Consider the following 22,809-nt stretch of genomic DNA (forward strand, 5'->3'; position numbering starts at 1 on the left):
TTATGGTCCTATAAAACAACGGAGCCATACACAAATGCTACAGTGAGTGACAGAGGTAAATTGCAGCGCTTATGCAGGTCTCAATTTTGACCTCTTTGAGTACAGTAGCTGCATGCGCTGACCCTTTGTCACACCATACTATGGTTCTTTGAGCGTGGCTTAGTGTGTTGGGTGAAGCAGGCAATTGCATTTTGTTTAATGATGACTAAAAACGATGCTTGGGCAAGATGAGTGAACCCAAACTCTATGCTGGAGAAAGCACATCTGGGGGTGGGAATGGGAAGAGGTCTGCTATTCACCAACCCTTGCAAACTCTTGAATGGGAAACTATGTGAATACTGTAGTCGCTTCTACACCCATTTCCAAGGTCTGTACGGGGAAGAAGAAATCCACTCGTGGTTTTCCGTTCCTTCTTGTTTTTTGTTTTTTCCAAGCCCGCAGATGTGAACACTTGGCAACCACTTCCAGCAGCTTCATTGCAAAACAAAGCACCCCCGCCGGAGCGGAGCAGGGAGCCTGCGTGGGCGCCGCCGGGCCGCGCCGGGTTGGGCTTTTTGCCTTTCAGGAGTTTCGCTCCAGCCCCCGCGCTGCGCTCGAGGTTGAAACGCGGCGAGAAATAGGCGGGTCCCCGCGACTGCAACCAAGTCCCCACCTCTCGTAACCTGAGCTGAGCACCCCGCGCCCCTCTCTCCTGCAGGGGGCGCGGGAGAGACGAAGCCCCGCGGCCGCAAAGGGCGAGAGACGGAGCGCTCCGCGCGGGTCTCCCGGCAGAAGCGCCAAGCACGTGGAGGAGGGGTTGGAACGCGCCGGAGAGGCCGGCCTGGGCCGAAGGGGCGGAGCTGGGCGGCCGGGGGAGGCTCGCGGGCTGCCTGCTCCGATGGGAGCCCGAGAGGGGGAAATCCGTGGTCGGGGACAGAGAGGAAGGAGCTAGTTGGAGCTCCGGACTGCTGTCCCATTCTGGATTCCGGATCTGCCGGGTGGTGGGGGAGCAAAGGCTGGATCGAGAAAGAGGATGGAGCCCGTGACCAAGTGGAACCCTAAGCAAGTTGTGGAGTGGACCAAGGGTAAGAAATAGGACTCCGGCTGGTCCTCCGCGCCTGGATCTGAGGGACTCCTCTTTTTTCTCCTGCGCAGCTGTTTGCTTAGAACGCTTCCAGCCCTGTTCTGCTTCTCTCCAAACTTTCTCCGCTCACTTCGGGGGGCTTAACCCATCTTTGTTCCTTCTTTCCCTCGGGTCGCCCGATCTCCCTTTCCAGCCCCTGCCCCCGATTCCCGTTTCTACTGAGGACGTGTTCACCCGCCTGCTCCGGAGGGAGCGTGCCTGCAATTGTTTGTCGCTCTTAATCTGAAAAGGGCTTTGCAAAAGCGAGTTCCTTGACTACGAGCAAAACACACGCGCCCACATATTCGCCTGTCTAGTAGGAAAGCTCTCCTCCCGCGGGTAAACAAACAAGCCAGCTCCCCGCGGCCCTGCAGCAGTTTGCGATGAGCGTCGGGCTCTGTTGCTGATCGCGAGAGTTCACTCCTTTCTGGCTTTTGATGTTCGCACAGAAAGCACGCTCCGCCAAGTATTGGCCAGAGTTAGTGAAGAACGGAGAACGAACGTCCTTTGCACGTTGGGCGCACTTGAAGGACAATGGGGGATAGCGGTTCTTTCTGCCCTTTGAAGGCGAAGAGCTAAACCGTCAGTATCCCCTCTCCCCACAACTATCCACTTAGTGCTGGGAGCGAAGCAATGTTACAAATGGCCAGGGCCACCGAAGATGTGCGTCACTGGAGCCTGAGAAATAAGCGAGATTCCGGAGCTTCCCTTTTGAACGGATGTCCTGTTAGTAGTTGAGGGTATTTAAAGAAATAAATAAGTTTTCTTGCTTACTATGGCTAAATGTTGAGATGGTTGAGTCTGCAGCCAGCTCCTAGGTAAAATGCCAGTCTGAACTCAGCCCAGCGCACTTCTGTCCAAACATGCAGTGCTCCACAACATTTCAATCTTAGGCGCACTTGTTTCCAAGAGAAAAGTAAATCCTAAGGGTGCATTAGTTAGTTGGCAGCGTTCCTGAATGTTTATAACACACTTTTCCCCCCTCAATAACGTACCATCTGTTTAGATCAGGCTGGTGCTGGCCGGATGTGCTGAACCACACCACTCTGATAATTTTGAACCAGCTGTCAGTAGCCCTGCCGGGTTGGGGATAATGGGAGGTGTGGTTTAGTATGGGTGAAATATATCAGTTTGGGGAAGACTGGCTTAGCTAGGCAGCCCACTGTAGGTTAAGGATGAGTGCAATCCAGATATTGCAAAAAATGCTTTTTGAGGAGTTCTGTTTTTTTGATAAGTCAATTTCTTTGACCTGTCCAGCTTCTCTGATAATTGATTCAGGATATTTAGCAACTACTTGGTTGTGTCAAGATAGTCATTAACAATAGATAAAGAATCTTGAGCTGGCCTATAGAGTGTTCACAGTTCTTCTTCCATTCTTTTCCAACTCTAATTCAGTATCCATGAATGCAAATTAGGTACTTCAGCAGAGTGGGATAATCATTTTGTAAAATAACATTACCTTTTCAAGGAATGATACATTTAGTGTGGTGACTTTAAATACGGATTCTCAAAGGTACCTGTAGAAGGAACGCCTGGGTTAAAAGTATTACAGTTTTAATTAATCACATGGAAACATTATTTTGAAAACTTGGAAAGAAAAAAGTAGGGGTGTGTATGCCAGTCAGAAACCATTATCTGTGGTTCTTTCTTTCTGTCTTTTTATTGCCGTTTTACTGCCTTGTCTTGGCTCACAGGCTCGGAGGTGGCCACTAAAACATCTTTTGACTTGGCTCGCTTTTGTATTTCATTCAGGCTGAAGTGAATGTTAGGTACGTACCTTGCTCTACGTACACCACTTATGCCTGGCCTATTAAAAAACAACACATGGTATTTTCAGTGATCCTGTTCCATTTAGATTGTCTTTCAGACAAGTGATAATATATGTAAACCTGGCACAGTTCTTTCACCCTGGATAGATAATGCTGCTGAAAACTTTTAACATTTGTTTTTGGAAACAGTTTTGGAACTGTTTCTCTAGATATCATTACCGGCTATGACAAGTGGTAAGAATGGCCTTAGCTTGCATGAAAATGGATGCTGTGGCCCTGAAAGTGTTGGTGCTTGTTTTGCGGCTTCATCCCTTGTCTCAGATGTGGGAGATCCCTTTTAGAGCTTCCTGGTCCTTGTGTGTGTGTCTTCTTTTGAAAAAAAACCTCTTCAAGAGATTATGGGAGGTCCCTAAAAGTGGCGGGGGGAGAGTAGGGGAGAGAAGAGGCAATTGGATAAAGAATCAATCCTTCTCTCTATATATATATGTATGTATGGATGTATGGGGGAAATTTAGTGTTTGGTGTTAGGTTCATGCTGCTTTAAAAAGGGGGTTGAACATTTCACATCTGATCCTGTTGTACCAGACTAGACAATAGTGCAGGCAGCTGCACCCAACTGAAATTTGGCTTTCTCAGATGCCATTATTGTAACAGCTCCTACCATAGAAAAGGTACCCTCAGCTTTGGATTAGTTACACAGTTCGGTTGAGGAATAAGATCTCAGGTATGCCTGGGGTTTGCTGGGCCTGCATTGTCACAAGTCCATTGACCACTTTGATCCTTTATAGAAAAGTCATGTCAGAAGGACGGGTTAAAATTTGTACTGTATGATGTAATACGCTTTAATTATGTGGCATGGTCCATTTTGGCCTAGTGCAGTGTTTCTCAGCCTGTCTGTTGTGGATTATAAATAATGGCTTATGGGCTAGTGCGATATGTGAAGTCAATCTGTGGCTGGGTTGATGCAACAGTCTAAGCCAAAGTTGGTTGGTTTGCTTGCAGCTTAGCATAGTATGTGAATCAATATTTGTTTCAGAGTGTTAGATATAACTAGTTAATTGTAGTTTATTCAGTGAACCATGGTTTGTCAAACTCCGGCCAAGTGTCTTATGTGAACACAGCTGTTTTATCTGTACAATTGTTAATGAATACTCTAAAGTGAGAATTCTGTTTTTTTTTTTTTTTTTTAAATAGCATTAAACTCACTTATAACAATGTTATTTCATTTTCAAGTGCTTTCTCAGTAGCTGGGTTCTGTATCATGTTACAACATGATGGGTTTTAATCATAGTTTAAATGAACAATAGTAATGTTTCAGTTGTAACATTAACAATGATTTGCAGACCATAGCTGAGTTCACACTATTGTAACAGTACTTTAGCCCCAGAGATCGCATCAGCATTTCTGGTTGGGAAAGTTTCCACCCACTTAGAAAACATACAAACAATCACCAAAGCATACTTAACAGTGTTTTCAGGGTGGTAATTCATTTGTAATCCCAAAAATAGTCCATCTGGATAACTCAGGACATGGAAGGGGGGCTTCAGACTTCTCCCTGCATTCCTAGTTAAACAAACCGCACAAGTAGTTTGCTTAACTACAAGGTTACAGCAGCTATGGCTTGATTTATCCCTGGTGCAAACCAAAATGAATGAAACCCATCAAATTATATTAGTTTATATTTTAGCACAATGCAAACACAGAATTTGAGTGGAATAATTATTCACAGTTGTAGCTACCTTTATATTTTCAGTGTCTGACCAACACTGTGTGCTAGTAGTCCTACATGTGTCAGTTTAGAACAGTGCTTCCCAAACTTTTTCCTTTATTACCCAAAACCACTTATCAGAAAGTCCTTTTAACCCAATGAAGGTAAAACACTTCAAGTCAATTTAATGGTTTTGTGTGTCGTTACCCAAAGAAAAACCACTTTTACCCAATTTTGGGTAATTTACCCAGGTTTGGGAAGTTCTGGTTTAAAGGAACCTTTCTCTGATTTCATGGACTATATGCAGGATACATTCAGGGCACATTTGAAATTATACATGCCCATCGTAAGTACTGTTGTTTAAAGATTACAACAGAACTTTGATTTTTTCTAGTCCACATTCTGACTTCTACAAACCTGAAAACCAGATATGCATGTTATAAGCATGAATTATGCAAATGTTATTGATCCAGTTAGATAATAATCTGTTTATGCAAGAGCTGCATTCAATGGTTTATTTAAGTGTCACCATAACAAGATAAGATATCTGTTCCGGATGCAGAATAATTCAATAACAGGATTCAGGCACTCCAGCCTAGGCATTCTCTGTTTCAGTTTCACTGTAGTCATGAGACTTAGTAAGTGACCTCTGGCTACCTTTTTTTACAGTCTTGTTTCTCCTTGGTATCCTTTCTGCAAAATGGAATTATTTACCTTTCTTATACTCCATCATGCCATGATCAGATGTCTTCCAGTTACTCCAAAGTAGAACTCCATTATTCTAAATTGGGGAGGATTATGGGAGATGACTCCGCAAAGGATCGTTACCTTGTCGTGGTGCTGGAGCTTGAGCACCTCAATGATGCCATGAGCTAAACCGTGAAGGGCCACCCAAGACGGGAAGGTCATGACAGAGAGGTCAGACTAAATGCGATCCCTGGGGAAGGTAATGGCAACCCACCCCAGTATTCTTGCCGTGAAAACTAAATGGATCAGTACAACCAGAGATATGTCGGTATACCATCGGAAGATGAGACCCCCAGGTCGGAAGATGGTCAAAATGCTACTGGGGAGGAACAGAGGATGAGCTCAACTAGCCCCAGTCGTGATGACGCAGCTAGCTCAAAGCCGAAAGGACGGTTAGCGGCTGACGGTGCTGGTGGTGAACGGCGAATCCGATGTTCTAAGGATCAACACACCATCGGAACCTGGAATGTAAGATCTATGAGCCAGGGCAAATTGGATGTAGTTATTGGTGAGATGTCAAGATTAAAGATAGACATTCTGGGCGTCAGTGAACTGAAATGGACTGGAATGGGCCACTTCACATCAAATGACCACCAGATCTACTACTGTGGACAAGAGGACCACAGAAGAAATGGAGTAGCCTTCATAATTAATAGTAAAGTGGCTAAAGCAGTGCTTGGATACAACCCCAAAAATGACAGAATGATCTCAATTCGAATTCAGGGCAAGCCATCTAACATCACAGTGATCCAAATATACGCCCCAACCACAAATGCTGAAGAAGCTGAAGTAGAGCAGTTCTATGAGGATCTGCAGCACCTACTGGACAACACGCCTAAAAGAGATGTTATTTTCATCACAGGAGACTGGAATGCTAAGGTGGGCAGTCAAATGACACCTTGAATTACAGGTAAGTATGGCCTGGGAGAACAAAACGAAGCAGGACATAGGCTGATAGAATTTTGCCAAGACAATTCACTCTGCATAACAAACACTCTCTTCCAACAACCTAAGAGACGGCTTTACACATGGACTTCACCAGATGGACAACACCGAAATCAGATTGATTACATCCTTTGCAGCCAAAGGTGGCGGACATCTGTACAGTCGGTAAAAACTAGGCCTGGAGCTGACTGTAGTTCAGACCATGAACTTCTTCTTGCACAATTTAGGATCAGACTAAAGAGATTAGGGAAGACCCACAGATCAGCTAGATATGAGCTCACGAATATTCCTCAGGAATATGCAGTGGAGGTGAAGAATAGATTTAAGGGACTGGACTTAGTAGATAGGGTCCCGGAAGAACTCTGGACAGAAGTTGGCAGCATTGTTCAGGAGGCGGCAACAAAATACATCCCAAAGAAAGAGAAAACCAAGAAGGCAAAATGGCTGTCTGCTGAGACACTAGAAGTAGCCCAAGAAAGAAGGAAAGCAAAAGGCAACAGCGATAGGGGGAGATATGCCCAATTAAATGCAAAATTCCAGAGGTTAGCCAGAAGAGATAAGGAATTATTTTTAAACAAGCAATGCGCAGAAGTGGAAGAAGACAATAGAATAGGAAGGACAAGAGACCTCTTCCATAAAATTAGAAACATTGGAGGTAAATTCCAGGCAAAAATGGGTATGATCAAAAACAAAGATGGCAAGGACCTAACAGAAGAAGAAGAGATCAAGAAAAGGTGGCAAGAATATACAGAAGACCTGTATAGGAAGGATAACAATATCGGGGATAGCTTTGACGGTGTGGTCAGTGAGCTAGAGCCAGACATCCTGAAGAGTGAGGTTGAGTGGGCCTTAAGAAGCATTGCTAATAACAAGGCAGCAGGAGAAGACGGCATCCCAGCTGAACTGTTCAAAATCTTGCAAGATGATGCTGTCAAGGTAATGCATGCTATATGCCAGCAAATTTGGAAAACACAAGAATGGCCATCAGATTGGAAAAAATCAACTTATATCCCCATACCAAAAAAGGGAAACACTAAAGAATGTTCAAACTATCGAACAGTGGCACTCATTTCACATGCCAGTAAGGTAATGCTCAAGATCCTGCAAGGTAGACTTCAGCAGTTCATGGAGCGAGAATTGCCAGATGTACAAGCTGGGTTTAGAAAAGGCAGAGGAACTAGAGACCAAATTGCCAATATCCGCTGGATAATGGAAAAAGCCAGGGAGTTTCAGAAAAACATCTATTTCTGTTTTATTGACTATTCTAAAGCCTTTGACTGTGTGGACCATAACAAATTGTGGCAAGTTCTTAGTGGTATGGGGATACCAAGTCATCTTGTATGCCTCCTGAAGAATCTGTATAACGACCAAGTAGCAACAGTAAGAACAGACCACGGAACAACAGACTGGTTTAAGATTGGGAAAGGAGTACGGCAGGGCTGTATACTCTCACCCTACCTATTCAACTTGTATGCAGAACACATCATGCGACAAGCTGGCCTTGAGGAATCCAAGGCTGGAGTTAAAATCTCTGGAAGAAACATTAACAATCTCAGATATGCAGATGATACCACTTTGATGGCTGAAAGTGAAGAGGAACTGAGGAGCCTTATGATGAAGGTGAAAGAAGAAAGTGCAAAAGCTGGCTTGCAGCTAAACCTCAAAAAAACCAAGATTATGGCAACCAGCTTGATTGATAACTGGCAAATAGAGGGAGAAAATGTAGAAGCAGTGAAAGACTTTGTATTCCTAGGTGCAAAGATTACTGCAGATGCTGACTGCAGTCAGGAAATCAGAAGACGCTTAATCCTTGGGAGAAGAGCAATGACAAATCTCGATAAAATAGTTAAGAGCAGAGACATCACACTGACAACAAAGGCCCGCATAGTTAAAGCAATGGTGTTCCCTGTAGTAACATATGGCTGCGAGAGCTGGACCATAAGGAAGGCTGAGCGAAGGAAGATCGATGCTTTTGAACTGTGGTGTTGGAGGAAAATTCTGAGAGTGCCTTGGACTGCAAGAAGATCAAACCAGTCCATCCTCCAGGAAATAAAGCCAGACTGCTCACTTGAGGGAATGATATTAAAGGCAAAACTGAAATACTTTGGCCACATAATGAGAAGACAGGACACCCTGGAGAAGATGCTGATGCTAGGGAGAGTGGAAGGCAAAAGGAAGAGGGGCCGACCAAGGGCAAGATGGATGGATGATATTCTAGAGGTGACGGACTCGTCCCTGGGGGAGCTGGGGATGTTGACGACCGACAGGAAGCTCTGGCGTGGGCTGGTCCATGAAGTCACGAAGAGTCGGAAGCGACTAAACGAATAAACAACAATGGGAGATGTACAATCTGAAGGACTTTAGGCTCCTGGGTGATTCTTAAAACAGACTTCCTCTGTCTGGTGTTTCCTGGGGCATTGACCCACAACTCTCGTTACCACTAGCCAGCCCAGAGAACATTCATTATTGGCAGGATAAAAGTGTCATAGAAGATGTACAATTTAAAAGAAAAAAGATTTGGAGGTGAGCTGGGATTTGAGAGTTAGGAAGAAAATTTGAGGACTACAGTTTGTATCCCCCTCTTCAGAAGGAAAGAAGGGACAGGAAACTTAATCCTTTCTTAAGCTTTATACCTTGAGATCCAAAACTATATCTTTGACTGAGCCCAGGGGAATTGTAGTCCATAAAACACAAGGAAGACCAATCGAATAAAACATGGCACCCAGTTTGTGTCTAAAGATGCTGTATCCTCAGAGATCAGCTGCAGTTTCCTTATCTATAAGCAGGCCTTCACTTGCACCCGTAGTGTAGGTATGAATTCACTTACAGATCTCTCCTATGGATGCAATGACTCTGTGCAGCCTTACTTTTCTTCTGTCATTGGCACGCTTAGCTACTTGCCCCAAAGTTTGTATTTCTCCTAATTAAGGATTCACCTGCCTTCATTGTTAGAATAAGGTAGGTGATATATCCTTAATGATGTTGTTGGACTGCAGCAACCATCTCCCTCTGATTTTGGCCATACTGGGTAAGGTTGATGGAAATTAAAGTTCAAGAAGGCCAGCAAGATCTTGCAGTATCAATCTGTCCTGGAGAAAAAAAAATCCCTCATATTTGTTGTAATATGTACTTTGACTTGTTTTCTTCTGCTGTTTATTTAAGCTGAGCTTCCCCTGATTAATCAAGGCTTGGCCTAACTGCACTCCATGGTTTTAATTAATTGCTTTTGGATTTACAGGTGCCATTTAAAGCCAAGTAAACAGCTGGCTAATCACATTGGAGTTAAGTTACCTTTTTAATTGGGTAGTCAAGAAAAAATGCCTATTCTCTCAGCTTTGATTTCCGTCCACAGCGTTTACATTTTGATTGCATTAAATCTCTCTTGGCCAAAGCAAATGCTATACATTACTGTTACTGTTTTGTTTTTCCCTAGGTAATATTGTCTGCACAGTCTGTTACTTTCCTTGTACAAAGCAATGAATATTTTGAAATGGTATTTAAGAGTAAAGAAGAAAAACACTTCGCAGGTTGGAAGGAAGCAGTTGGCTAATGCATTAAGCTAACCCATTATGTGGTTTGTTTGGTTTTGGATTTTGGTGATGTACAAAGTGACCCATTAGGACTTAACCTGAAGGACAGATTGAGCCCCTTGCTTGTTCATCAAATAATGGTTTATTCATCCTATGTTAGAAATGCTAGCGTAGTATTATGAATGGTGTTTCACAGCCTTTCTAGATAATTGCAGACAGTTACAGTGCTGTATAAAGGATACATAACAATGCTTATTGCAGAAGAAAATCTGGATCTGGAGTAGGGTTCAGTTAGAGATGCTCAATAACATGTCTAATAGCAGAAAACAACTGTCCTGTTGAAGAATGTATAACTGAGTTGTTCCTACTAAACTTTACTTGCCTGGATTAGCACTTACCAGGTTATGCTGTAAGAGCTTTTCCTAAATTCTAATGGTTGTTGACCACACCTTTATTCCTTGGCTTCCTAGTATGGGGAAAAAAGTGTCCACTAGCAAGCTCCTTTCCACCTGCCAAGGTCCCTGTCCTACCTAAATTTACCTTTTTAGGTTCTTTTTAGAGCTGTGCATGCACTGAAAATGATTCAGAAGTACTTTAATCCTCACCTGAGATAGCAACTCTTTTTTTGGACACTCCCTGAAAAAAAGAGGGATTGCTTTAATGAATAGAGATGTGCTGTGCTTCTGTGAAGTCAGAAGCACTCCTTCCAGATCATTTTTGAAGCCCTACTATTTTTTCCATTCAAAAAATGAATGGAACACTATTCAGAGCTGAAGCAGGGGAGGTGCTTCAGATCCAGCATGAGCATACTTGTTAAATGTACCAGCATCTGTGTCTTTTTCTGGGCTCACTGTGGGAGCCACAGAGACCCAGGACTATACACATCCGAGTTGAGGTATAAGGCAGTGACATGTGGTGGCATGTCCTTAAATTCATATTTTCTGGGAACCGTGCAGCTGCCATGTGAGCCCAGGAAGCACATCCACACCAGTTCTGAAGCACCTTTCCTGCTTTGGATCTCAGAAGCTGCACATTCCTAGAAACTAGCATACTTTAGAGCAGTGTTTCTCAGCCTTGGCAATGTTAGTATGTGTGGACTTCAACTTCCAGAATTCTGGGAGTTGAAGTCCACACATCTGAAAGTTGCTGAAGTCGAGAAACACTGCTTTAGAGCAAAACCCCAGCCTGAAGCATAGCTTGTATTTCTAACAGTGCCTTTAGATTCCCATAGACACTGGTAGCATTTGTAGAAAATAAAGTGGCATGTGGCAACATATACTTTGTTTGCCGTTTGCCTTGTCATTAGTCAGACCTGCCACGGCAATCATTTTGTGAGAGTTCTCATGAAATGCTGTCAAAATCCAAATGTCGCCTGGCCCATGCTTTTATCAGACATCCCTGATATAGTCTCCTCTATGGAAATCTGGACTGTACCTTCAACCTCAATATGGTTTCCCCTCCTGTTGCTGATCGGCATTATAATCTACGTTGTTCTTAAGGCACTGGCTTGGAGAAGGTTGTTCAAAGAATTGAAGGAGTCCAAAACAAATGTCCAGTATAAGGTCCAGATAAAATTGGGATTAGGAAGGCCCTTTTAGGTTCATGGCCTGTATATCCAGAACCATACTATTATTAAAAAGTTCCTGCATTGTCTTTCAGAAGTGATAATGGAGAAGACTTACCCAAACATCTCTACAACCCAAAGGCAATGGTAGGAACTCATTCAGATGCACCATGTGAGAACATTGTACTGTATGAGCATCCTCAGAGAGGCTCCACACCCTGGGGATTCTCTTGAGAACTCTGGGATGGAGATTCGGCTACATTAGGGTTGTGCATGATGAAAATACTTCAGGAATGCATCAGCTAAAGGAAATACTTGGGAGTGACCAGATCCATTTTTGTATTGTTTTGTGGAACAACTAAATGAGAGCCGCTAAAGCTCATCTGCTTTTAACTTTTTTTTTAAGATGTGCCAAAACACGCTACCCTTTGAAACCTGTTCTTTTCAAAAGTATTCAAACAAGCATTGCCTCTAGATGAATCACTAATTTGAAAAAGACTCTTATTGTTTGCTTTCTAAGCAAATGTACCAAGGCTTGGAAATTTTAATTTTTGAGAAAGTTTATATTGGCTTGTTTTCCTGAGAACTTTACTCTGCAAAAATGTCCATGTGGGCCTCTTAAAAGCAAGCCTTAATGGTCTTAGATTGTAAGTTGCTATAGCATTCCTTTCATGATGCGTATGGAAAATCATATTCCATTACAACCTTTTTGCAACAGCAGGACCTCCAGATGCATTGGGACTCCAATTCCCAGAATTCCCAGCCAATTCCCATAAAACTTCTGGGCATTGGAATCTAGTACATCTGGAGAGCACCAGTTTAGAGAAAACCAATTAACTGTAATTACTCTGTAATAAATTTTGCATTCATAGTAGTTAATCTGCAGTATGTGTTTTAGGAGGCTGGCTGAACTTGTCTGCCAACCCTTTCCCCTGACTGATGTTCTGTGGGTCTAGATTTTTTCTGGGTAAAGACATTAATCTGTGTGTTTTTGTTACATTAACCTCAATAACAACAAAAGATGGTAAAACTAAAGTATTAATGAGATTTGGGTGCTTGCCAAAGGAAGTTTTGCATGTGAACTAAGATGGAAAAGATGGTTTGAAACATATTTGATGCAGCTACACATATATACCACTTATATGTTAATGTGTCATCAGCTGTTGGTAGCCTTAAAAGTCTATTTAAATCTGAAGTATGGGCAAGAATTTTTTTAACCTTTACTTAAATGAACTGTTTATGAGATACTATAATTGAAGCATTTTAAGAGATTTCCAGCCTTATCACTCTGTTTGACTGGCTTAGCAAAAATAATTTGAGGGGCCAGAGCAAATGGGGCCCCCAAATCACTTGCAGTTCCTAGAAGCTGCTCCGACTACCACTGCTGAAAACCAGTCCCTGGTTGCTTGTCATTTTGAGTGGGAAGCATATGAGAAGTGCAGTGTAAGCCTCCCTGTGTTTTAAGTGAAGAAAAGAAGATCAGACTCAGTCTCACCACAGCTTAAGAAAATCCCAGCTCTGCCCGTTGCATCATCCCCCAGCCTTTGGCAGCTCTTTCTCCCAAATGCCTTGCGCAGCCCCTGGACACCAAAAAGGTTCCCCATCCTTTCCATAAGGCAAAGTCTCTTCTGGAGAAAGCTTGGCTCCTGGTGACCTCACAGGTACATCTGTGTACTTTTCTTTGCAACATTTCTGCTTTCTGGGGAAGGGATTTCTTTTTTAATCTCAGAGTAGTTCACAACTCTGGGATTTCCTGGTGGTCTCCCATCCAGTTGCTAATCAGGTGCACTCCTGCTTAGCTTTTTGACATTGGCTCAGGCCAGCTAGATGCTGAATCCTTGCCTTAAGTTCCTACACCTTTATTCTGATACTAGTTGGATTCAGACATTGCCCTAGACCAGAGCTTTCCAAACTTTTCACATTGGTGACACACTAACACACTGCAGGAGTGGCTGTGTCACTGGAAGTCATGCAGAATCAGCTGTTTCGACCTGGTTACGCATACTGCGCATGCGCAGTACCTGTATGATCCCTCGACCGCGTGACACACCTACACACTGCAGCTGACGTACTAACGTTGCGACACACAGTTTGGAAAGCTCTGCCCTAGACCATTGTTTCTTAAAGTTTTTTCTCTCAAGACCCCTTTCTACTTTTAAAACTTATGGAGGACCCCAAATGTTTCGTTTGTGTGGGTTATATTTATTGATATTTACCATGTTAAAAATTAAAATTGATGCATTTGCTGCGGCTAGAGCTTCTCATGATTGTTTGATAGGATTTTAATGTTGTATTATTTTTCAACATAGGCTGGCAAATAACTTTGATCTTATGGACCCCTGAGAGGGACTTGGGGGACCCTCAGGGGTCATAGGACCACATTTTAAGAAACACTGCCCTAGACCACAGTATAGCTTGTTTTAACTAGCATGTGGTTTGTAAACTATAGTTTATGGCTTACTTTGACAAACCCAACCAACTGTGACTTAATAAAAATAGTTAAGCAAATGATGCATGAAGCATGATCAGGAGCTGTTTAAACAATGAGTGTTAAACAGTGAAGACTGAAAGAAACAGAACGCAGAAAGCACTGTGAAACTGGTTTGTTGAACCCACAAGAAACCTTTGCAGGTGATTCTACTTGTATTAAAGTTCCATCTGCTAATTTTTGTAAAAAAAATGATATTTGCTCCATGGAAGTTAGTTGCTTTGGCTACATACAAAAATAGTAGGATTGGCTGATCAGTTTAAGCGAGTGTCATTGTATCTTGCAGTCTAATCTGTGCTATTAATGACACTACTCATAATATAACACAGCTACAAGGGTTTTTTTTTTTGCTTTGCCTGAACTATAATTAATATGTATTTTGGAACTGTATGGCTTCTTCCTTGGGATTGCTGTTATGGCATATGTGACCCTTTTTTCTCTTCTCCTCTTCACAAAGAATCCAGTGAAGGTCTGGATTAGGGAAGGATTTGAACTCAGATCTCCTCAACCCTAATCTAATACTTTGCTGTCACTTTTAGTTAGTGTGCTGCTTCAGATCAATGGTTAAAGATTAGGACTTTGCAGTGCTTTGAATTCAAAGGGAAGAAACTGCTTTGGAGCATTGTAAGGGTGCGTTTGTAGTATTTATTTGCACCTCCTTAAGCCAAAAGTATTTTATGGATTGCACTGCAGCTGTAGAGAGAAGAGATGCAGGTATGCTCCAGTGTACCTTTTCCCCTTTGAATTTGAAGCACTGCATAGTCCTATTAAAGATCCTGTCTTCCTTTTTAATGTTATCCAAATAAAAACTGACTCAAAAACTCCCAGAATTAAACATATTTTACTGTAAAGGTACAAAGTTGCGCAGATGGCCAGTTAATACTTACTGCTTCCTCTGTATGAGACAATGACATCTTAGCTTTTTCTGCAGAAAAGTTGCAAAATTTATATGGGACAGATACAGGAAAAATCTTGCTTTAAATCTTGGGTTCTGCATCATGCTCATTTAACTCAGTCCCCAATTTGTGAGGGCACTTTCACATTTTTCTTTTCGAGAGCTTGTTTTCATCCTTTGACACTGAAAGTGAGCTCTGTTTAAATTGTGCTGCAGAAGAATTTCCTTTGTTTTCTTGAGGTTAAAAATACATAGAAGGAGTTTTTGCATCATCAACCAGGAAATGCCACTGATGGATATTCTTTCAAGCTATTGACTGCTATTCTCCAAAGGACTAACCAATGAAAGTCAGACTGGTATTTTTAACAATTGAAATGAAACCATCCTGGAAAGAAGTTGGGCATTCTGTTTCTATTAGTTTTATTTTGTCCAGACACCGTCCATTTCTCATTCTTGAAATAAAGTAATTTTTTTTTTTTTGGTGATGCAGGAGAGGAATAATTGTATCTTACCATTCGGGTGTTGCTTAAGACTTTTGTGTCACAAAACAGCTTTCTGTATGTTTGCTTTCACAGTAGGGGAAAAATTATAGCCTGCTTTATTTGTTAATGAGATCTTTCAAATTCTTAGATTTTATTCCATAGAAGTTTGTTACATCTCAGTAATTATTTTTGGGGCAGGAGGAGAATAGTACGAATGAATGGAAAAAACAGGTTAGTTTTCAGATGTAACAGACCAGTGGTCTGAATTAAATCAATGTTTGTGATACCCAAATTTATATAATTTATTTGCATAATTATACCATCAACATTTATGTAATTTGAGACACTTTATATCATCTGGGCAGAAGACTTACATGCATGCAAATGATGTATAAAGTCAAATATGTCATTCTGCAAATGATGTAAAGTGACTCAAATACCATAAATTATGTCTGGGGCCCAGGCTGCTTTGGAAGCAATGCACTTTGTCCCTTATTTAGCTGGAGGTGAAGCCCAGAGTAAATTTTTGTCCATGGCGTCCACTGAATGGAGGTCCAGAGAATTTAAGTTTTACTGTAGTTATATTCAAATAATTATTCTGTACCAAGAAACCATGGATATAAAAGTGATGCATGTTTTACCAATTGAGAACAAACTCTGGCCTCTGTTGTTCCTACCTACAAATTCCCAAGAGAATGGAAGAGGGAGATTGCTGATGTTTTGGATGCTAAATCTGTAATTATATCTATATTCTCTTCTACTTTGCTGGTAAATACCTGTTCAGTGGTCCAGTTCAGCTGATCATGTTCTTCTTGCCAGCCACATTTTCCTTGTTTCCTCTTTCAGGTGAGCCATGATTAACTTAGTTAAGCCATGAGCCTGTCTCTTCTGATGATTTGGTTGTTATCCCATTTACTTATTTTTTAAAACCAGGTATCCAAATGACAAGTATATCAGTGCCATGTCTCATGTAGCCTTCAGAAACTAATAGTGATAATAATAGAAGTAGCAATATTAATAATGGCTGTGAAAAGGTTGCGTGCCTCTGGTTTAGAAAAAAAGCTAGTTCCCAAATTGATAAACATAATTTCCTGGTTTAGATGAAATGCCAGTCAATTAGAGGCTGGCTAGTTTGTTGTGTGGTTCAAAAAAGGAAATAAAAGGATACATCCATAATAACTTGTGTATTGTGATATATATCCATAATGATTTATCCTTGGAGACTTCATAGATGATTCTTCAGGCAAGTTAACATCAATTTGCATATTGTTCTGGGCTCTCTGAAATGAGGATGGTCTGGCTTCTTGGACCATCCAGTTGTTGTTGGCTATCAAATAGAAGGTCCATGAGTAAAATGGTGGGAGCAATATCCTCCAGTGTTAGGTAGCTTTTCTCCTTTACTTAAGTGTGTTTTTCCATTACTAATAAAGAATAAGAGAAGTTGTATAGTATAGGTTTGTAGTGGAATTTATCTGCATTCTTGGTTTATGTATGCTTTTAAGATGCAAACCTTTAATTACAGTACATGAGACACAGTATAGTAGCAGTACCCATGTAATACATTTAGTGAAGTGCATTAAAAGTCTAGGTATAGCATGTTAAGCCTGGTTCATTTTGAACTTAGCTTGTTTTTTTGTGACCACTCATGTTTAAATCAATGCATTTGAGTTTATGGTTCAATATATTGTGCAAATCCAGAAAAGTAGCTGTGTTAAGCATGTTGCATTAATATGGGCAATGTATAGCAGCTTACTACAAGCCAGCAGATTCCAGATGCACTAGGGCTGCAGTTCTCAGAAATCCCAGCAACTGTAGCTTTTCCTGGCTGAGAAAGCTGTGAGTTAATTCCCAACACATGTGGAAGAAAGTATAGCTGTCTGTCCATTGGTCATTGTGTTGGTAAAGTACTGTGGCTCAGTATAGCTTCATGGGCAATTGCCATCCTTCACTTGGATGGGATACTAAGCAAAGTCCTTAGAGCATGACCCCACTAGCTGGGGGTAGGTTTGTATCATGAGAGAACACTAAGTGGTTGTCCTGCTTACTATTCTCTTCCAGTTTTGCAGCTGTAGGGTTGTCATGCATAGTGTTGAAGCTAACCATATGTTGAAATTACAGATTGCTGCCAGCCTGTTATCTATATTTTCGCTGGATCGTTATTGTAAGGTTTTAAATTTATTAGTGGAAGACTACTTGTCCTTCGACCATTTTAATTCAATTTGGTGGAAGAGAAATAGGATTCAGGGTTTTTTTACCCCAAGGATAAGAAAATTATGGTGAAATTCTCATGAGTGAAATGGGAGGCTCTTGGCTTAGTTATAAGGTGGCCATAATGTATGTGAATGTCCTTCATTAAATAATCCTTTCTCTTCCTGGCTTTCCACAGTTCAACTAAATTATAAGGAAGACATAATGAGGAAATTCCATATATACGTCTTTCTCAAATCGGGAATCATGCAGCCACCATAATGTCAGAGGGATGAAAAGAATTGTAACCGCCACCACCAACAAAACCTGTCCCTGATAATCTGGGTCAGTTTATAGAAAATTTAAAAAAAACCCACCAAAAGACAGTCTAAATCACCCTGAGATGAATAAAAACAGAATCCTCTTTTGTCAGTGGAGAAAACATTCAAGAATTTGGGAGACAGATTTTGACATGCTATTAATGTGACTGATGCAAAGGAGAAAGATGCAAAAATGGATGCTCAGTTTCAGATAATCAAGTAGTCAGTGTTCTGATTGTTGTTGCATTGTGTTTTGTCCTAGGATAGAGTGGCTGTTGTGAAATTCAGAAGCACATGATTGCTGTGGGCAAATAAAGCACCACAAATATCTCTGATCTGTATTTCATTGAATCCTCTATGTATTATATGTGTGCAAATGTGTTTGGGAGACAGTCTTATAGCTATCAATGGCCTGATGGATATTGCAGTTAATTGGAAGGCTCCTGTCAACTACTCAGTAGAACTTTCTAGTTAACTAACCACAAAAATATTCAACCTTGGCTGTTAGTGGAATGATCATAGACAAAGCAGATTTTGGGAAGTGGGGGAGGTCAATAAAGTCAATTATGACTCTCCAGTCTACCTGAACAAGTATATGGAATCTGTAGCAATATGCAATATGGTAACTTAATCTCTCCTTAAGATACTATTGTCTCACCTTTGGTGGAATTAATAAGATTTTAAAATTTAATACAACAACTGGCAGGCAGCTGTGGATCCTGAATGGGGATGACATTCTTGGACAACGTGGTGCTGTTATGAAAACTGTGTAAGTAGGAGCTTTTGTCACTGTTTGTTACCTCCTTTGCCAGAAGAGTGTTGTGAGTAGAACTGGTTGAGGCATGCCTAAAGAATGTAAATTGGAAACAAATCTTTCACCAGTGGAAGACAGTTCATAAGAGACAGAAATACTTAGGGGAAAAAAAGCAAGGGGGTTAGATTAGCTTCATCAGAAATATTTTAAAAGGAAATGGAACATTTCCGTCAAATCATATGGTCACCTGTTTTAATCACAGGGAATATCATATGATCTGTAGATGTTCATAAACATGAGTCCCTTTCTCCTAAAAAGGTTTGTGTTTGTTGAAGATTAATACTTGTTAATTTTTTTTCCATTGATGTGAAGCATTTAGTTTTTATTGTTGACACAGATTCAAGGATTCCTTCACAAGAATGAATGCTTGAACCTTGCTAAATAAGAAGAGAAAGTTGAAATCCTTTTAAATACTACAATATGAATAGCTTGGAGATACACAGTTGAAGGTTCAGTGTTTGGTGCAAGGACATCTGTGGCCTTCATTGAATAATTGCTGAGTGTCTGCTGTGGGGGTGGTGATGGTTGTACAAACACAATACTACAGTGAAGTAACTTTTCCTGAGAGACTTGCAGCCTGCATGCGATGAACAGAACAGGGACAAATGTGGTTTTCCTACTAGAAGCGAAGTGAGGTTGGGATTGTTCCTCAGAGCTTGAAGGCAAAAGTAGGTTTTTCTGAAGCTGAGGGGTTGAAAAAGTAAGAGAGCAAGAAAAGAGCTGCTTCCTTCATCCCCACTTAGATTTCTATGAAGTCCGTGGATTTCTGTGAAATTGCCAGCAGCTCAGCCAGTGAGGCCAGCAATAAGGGATGCTTTGAGTTGTCATACAGCAACATCTGTGAGCAGCAGCTCTCTCACCTCCGCTATCCAGAATAAAAGATTGATTGATTGAAGGGAGTAGGGTGAGATTGGAATAATAAGATAGGTGGTTTATATACCATGTGGGGCACTAAAAAACTACATGGTGGTTTTCAAGTATGAACAGTTTGTGGCCCTCCAGATGTTGATTCACTCTAACTTCCAGTAATAACCCTGGCTGGCATGACAAGTTATTAGGGATGCTGAGGATTGTTGTTCAGCAACATCTAGAGGCCCATGCTATGTTCACACTTTATTCAGATTTAAAGCATGGAAGGGAAAAATAGACTGACTTTGCACAAATGTATTTAGTATTTCTGAATTTGCATATTCCAGCCATTCTCTTGGGGGTTAGTTATAAGTTCTGGGCAATCTCAGCAACTGTTCCTGGAATGCACAGTGATTTCCAGGTTCTCAGATTCATCTGCTTGGAAATTTAATTCATACTTCTAAGCTGACGAGAGTTTTTTTTAAAAAAATATAGTAGGCTTTAAGGCAGGCATGGAACTCTTTTGCTGAACTGTAACTATCATTAGCCTTGCCTGTTAAAGTTAGAGAATATTAATCACTTACAGTTCTCCAGTTCAGTTCCATGGCTGAGGGTGGACTTAGACCTAGGTCTTTCCAGTCCTTTTCCAGCACCTTAACCCCTAGACCACACTAACTCTTGTTGCTTGTGTTTTGTTTTAAAGAGTATCTTTGCAGTACAACATTCCCTTGAACTAAGTGCAAATACTCAACAAACTGATGGCTGAAAATATTCAGAATGACATGTAGCAAATATGGTGGAAAGGCAGGCCCCTTTAAGTCTGGAGCATGCCGGAATACTTTTCTTTCTGATGGTTGTAAATTTAATCCCAGAATTTTATTTTTCTCCCTTGCTCACTTCAAATGTTTTCATAGTATAGACGGGTTATGCCATGCCCCATGCTGATGTATTGTAAGGATTATTAAAAGTGTATCTTTTTATGCTCCCCTTCCCTAGCTGTTAACTACCCCAATATATTATATAATAATAATAATAATAATAATAATAATAATTTGTTTAAAGGTCTGCTTTTATTCTGCATAAAGCTATTGTTCTGTGTCAGATTAATTGGTTCTGCTCTTCAGTTTTTAAGATTGTTGGATAAATATATGATAAACGTCTATATGGCTGGGACTTCAGCAAAGGATCGTTACCTTGTCGTGGTGCTGGAGCTTGAGCACCTCAATGATGCCATGAGCTAAACCGTGAAGGGCCACCCAAGACGGGAAGGTCATGACAGAGAGGTCAGACTAAATGCGATCCCTGGGGAAGGTAATGGCAACCCACCTCAGTATTCTTGCCGTGAAAACTAAATGGATCAGTACAACCAGAGATATGTCGGTATACCATCGGAAGATGAGACCCCCAGGTCGGAAGATGGTCAAAATGCTACTGGGGAGGAACAGAGGATGAGCTCAACTAGCCCCAGACGTGATGACGCAGCTAGCTCAAAGCCGAAAGGACGGCTAGCGGCCGACGGTGCTGGTGGTGAACGGCGAATCCGATGTTCTAAGGATCAACACACCATCGGAACCTGGAATGTAAGATCTATGAGCCAGGGCAAATTGGATGTGGTTATTGGTGAGATGACAAGATTAAAGATAGACATTCTGGGCGTCAGTGAACTGAAATGGACTGGAATGGGCCACTTCACATCAAATGACCACCAGATCTACTACTGCGGACAAGAGGACCACAGAAGAAATGGAGTAGCCTTCATAATTAATAGTAAAGTGGCTAAAGCAGTGCTTGGATACAACCCAAAAAACGACAGAATGATCTCAATTCGAATTCAGGGCAAGCCATCTAACATCACAGTGATCCAAATATACGCCCCAACCACAAATGCTGAAGAAGCTGAAGTAGAGCAGTTCTATGAGGATCTGCAGCACCTACTGGACAACACGCCTAAAAGAGATGTTATTTTCATCACAGGAGACTGGAATGCTAAGGTGGGCAGTCAAATGACACCTCGAATTACAGGTAAGTATGGCCTGGGAGAACAAAACGAAGCAGGACACAGGCTGATAGAATTTTGCCAAGACAATTCACTCTGCATAACAAACACTCTCTTCCAACAACCTAAGAGACGGCTTTATACATGGACTTCACCAGATGGACAACACCGAAATCAGATTGATTACATCCTTTGCAGCCAAAGGTGGCGGACATCTGTACAGTCAGTAAAAACAAGGCCTGGAGCTGACTGTAGTTCAGATCACGAACTTCTTCTTGCACAATTTAGGATCAGACTAAAGAGATTAGGGAAGACCCACAGATCAGCTAGATATGAGCTCACTAATATTCCTAAGGAATATGCAGTGGAGGTGAAGAATAGATTTAAGGGACTGGACTTAGTAGATAGGGTCCCGGAAGAACTCTGGACAGAAGTTGGCAGCATTGTTCAGGAGGCGGCAACAAAATACATCCCAAAGAAAGAGAAAACCAAGAAGGCAAAATGGCTGTCTGCTGAGACACTAGAAGTAGCCCAAGAAAGAAGGAAAGCAAAAGGCAACAGTGATAGGGGGAGATATGCCCAATTAAATGCAAAATTCCAGAGGTTAGCCAGAAGAGATAAAGAATTATTTTTAAACAAGCAATGCGCGGAAGTGGAAGAAGACAATAGAATAGGAAGGACAAGAGACCTCTTCCAGACAATTAGAAACATTGGAGGTAAATTCCAGGCAAAAATGGGTATGATCAAAAACAAAGATGGCAAGGACCTAACAGAAGAAGAAGAGATCAAGAAAAGGTGGCAAGAATATACAGAAAACCTGTATAGGAAGGATAACAATATCGGGGATAGCTTTGACAGTGTGGTCGGTGAGCTAGAGCCAGACATCCTGAAGAGTGAGGTTGAGTGGGCCTTAAGAAGCATTGCTAATAACAAGGCAACAGGAGACGACGGCATCCCAGCTGAACTGTTCAAAATCTTGCAAGATGATGCTGTCAAGGTAATGCATGCTATATGCCAGCAAATTTGGAAAACACAAGAATGGCCATCAGACTGGAAAAAATCAACTTATATCCCCATACCAAAAAAGGGAAACACTAAAGAATGTTCAAACTATCGAACAGTGGCACTCATTTCACATGCCAGTAAGGTAATGCTCAAAATCCTGCAAGGTAGAATTCAGCAGTTCATGGAGCGAGAATTGCCAGATGTACAAGCTGGGTTTAGAAAAGGCAGAGGAACTAGAGACCAAATTGCCAATATCCGCTGGATAATGGAAAAAGCCAGGGAGTTTCAGAAAAACATCTATTTCTGTTTTATTGACTATTCTAAAGCCTTTGACTGTGTGGACCATAACAAATTGTGGCAAGTTCTTAGCGGTATGGGGATACCAAGTCATCTTGTATGCCTCCTGAA

General features: G+C 41.5%; 1 protein-coding gene across 1 annotated transcript in view; it reads left to right on the forward strand.

Moving 5' to 3' along the window:
- Window positions 1-874: 874 nt before the first annotated feature.
- Window positions 875-22,809, forward strand: part of CNKSR3 (CNKSR family member 3) — a 69,208-nt gene continuing 47,273 nt past the window's right edge. The window contains exon 1 of the mRNA XM_063308351.1: window positions 875-1,064. Coding sequence (XP_063164421.1) covers window positions 1,013-1,064 — 52 coding nt within the window. The 5' untranslated portion in view covers window positions 875-1,012. The remainder of the gene's footprint in view (window positions 1,065-22,809) is intronic.

Source organism: Candoia aspera, chromosome 1 (assembly GCF_035149785.1).
Source record: "Candoia aspera isolate rCanAsp1 chromosome 1, rCanAsp1.hap2, whole genome shotgun sequence".
Classification (NCBI taxonomy): Eukaryota; Metazoa; Chordata; class Lepidosauria; order Squamata; family Boidae; genus Candoia; species Candoia aspera.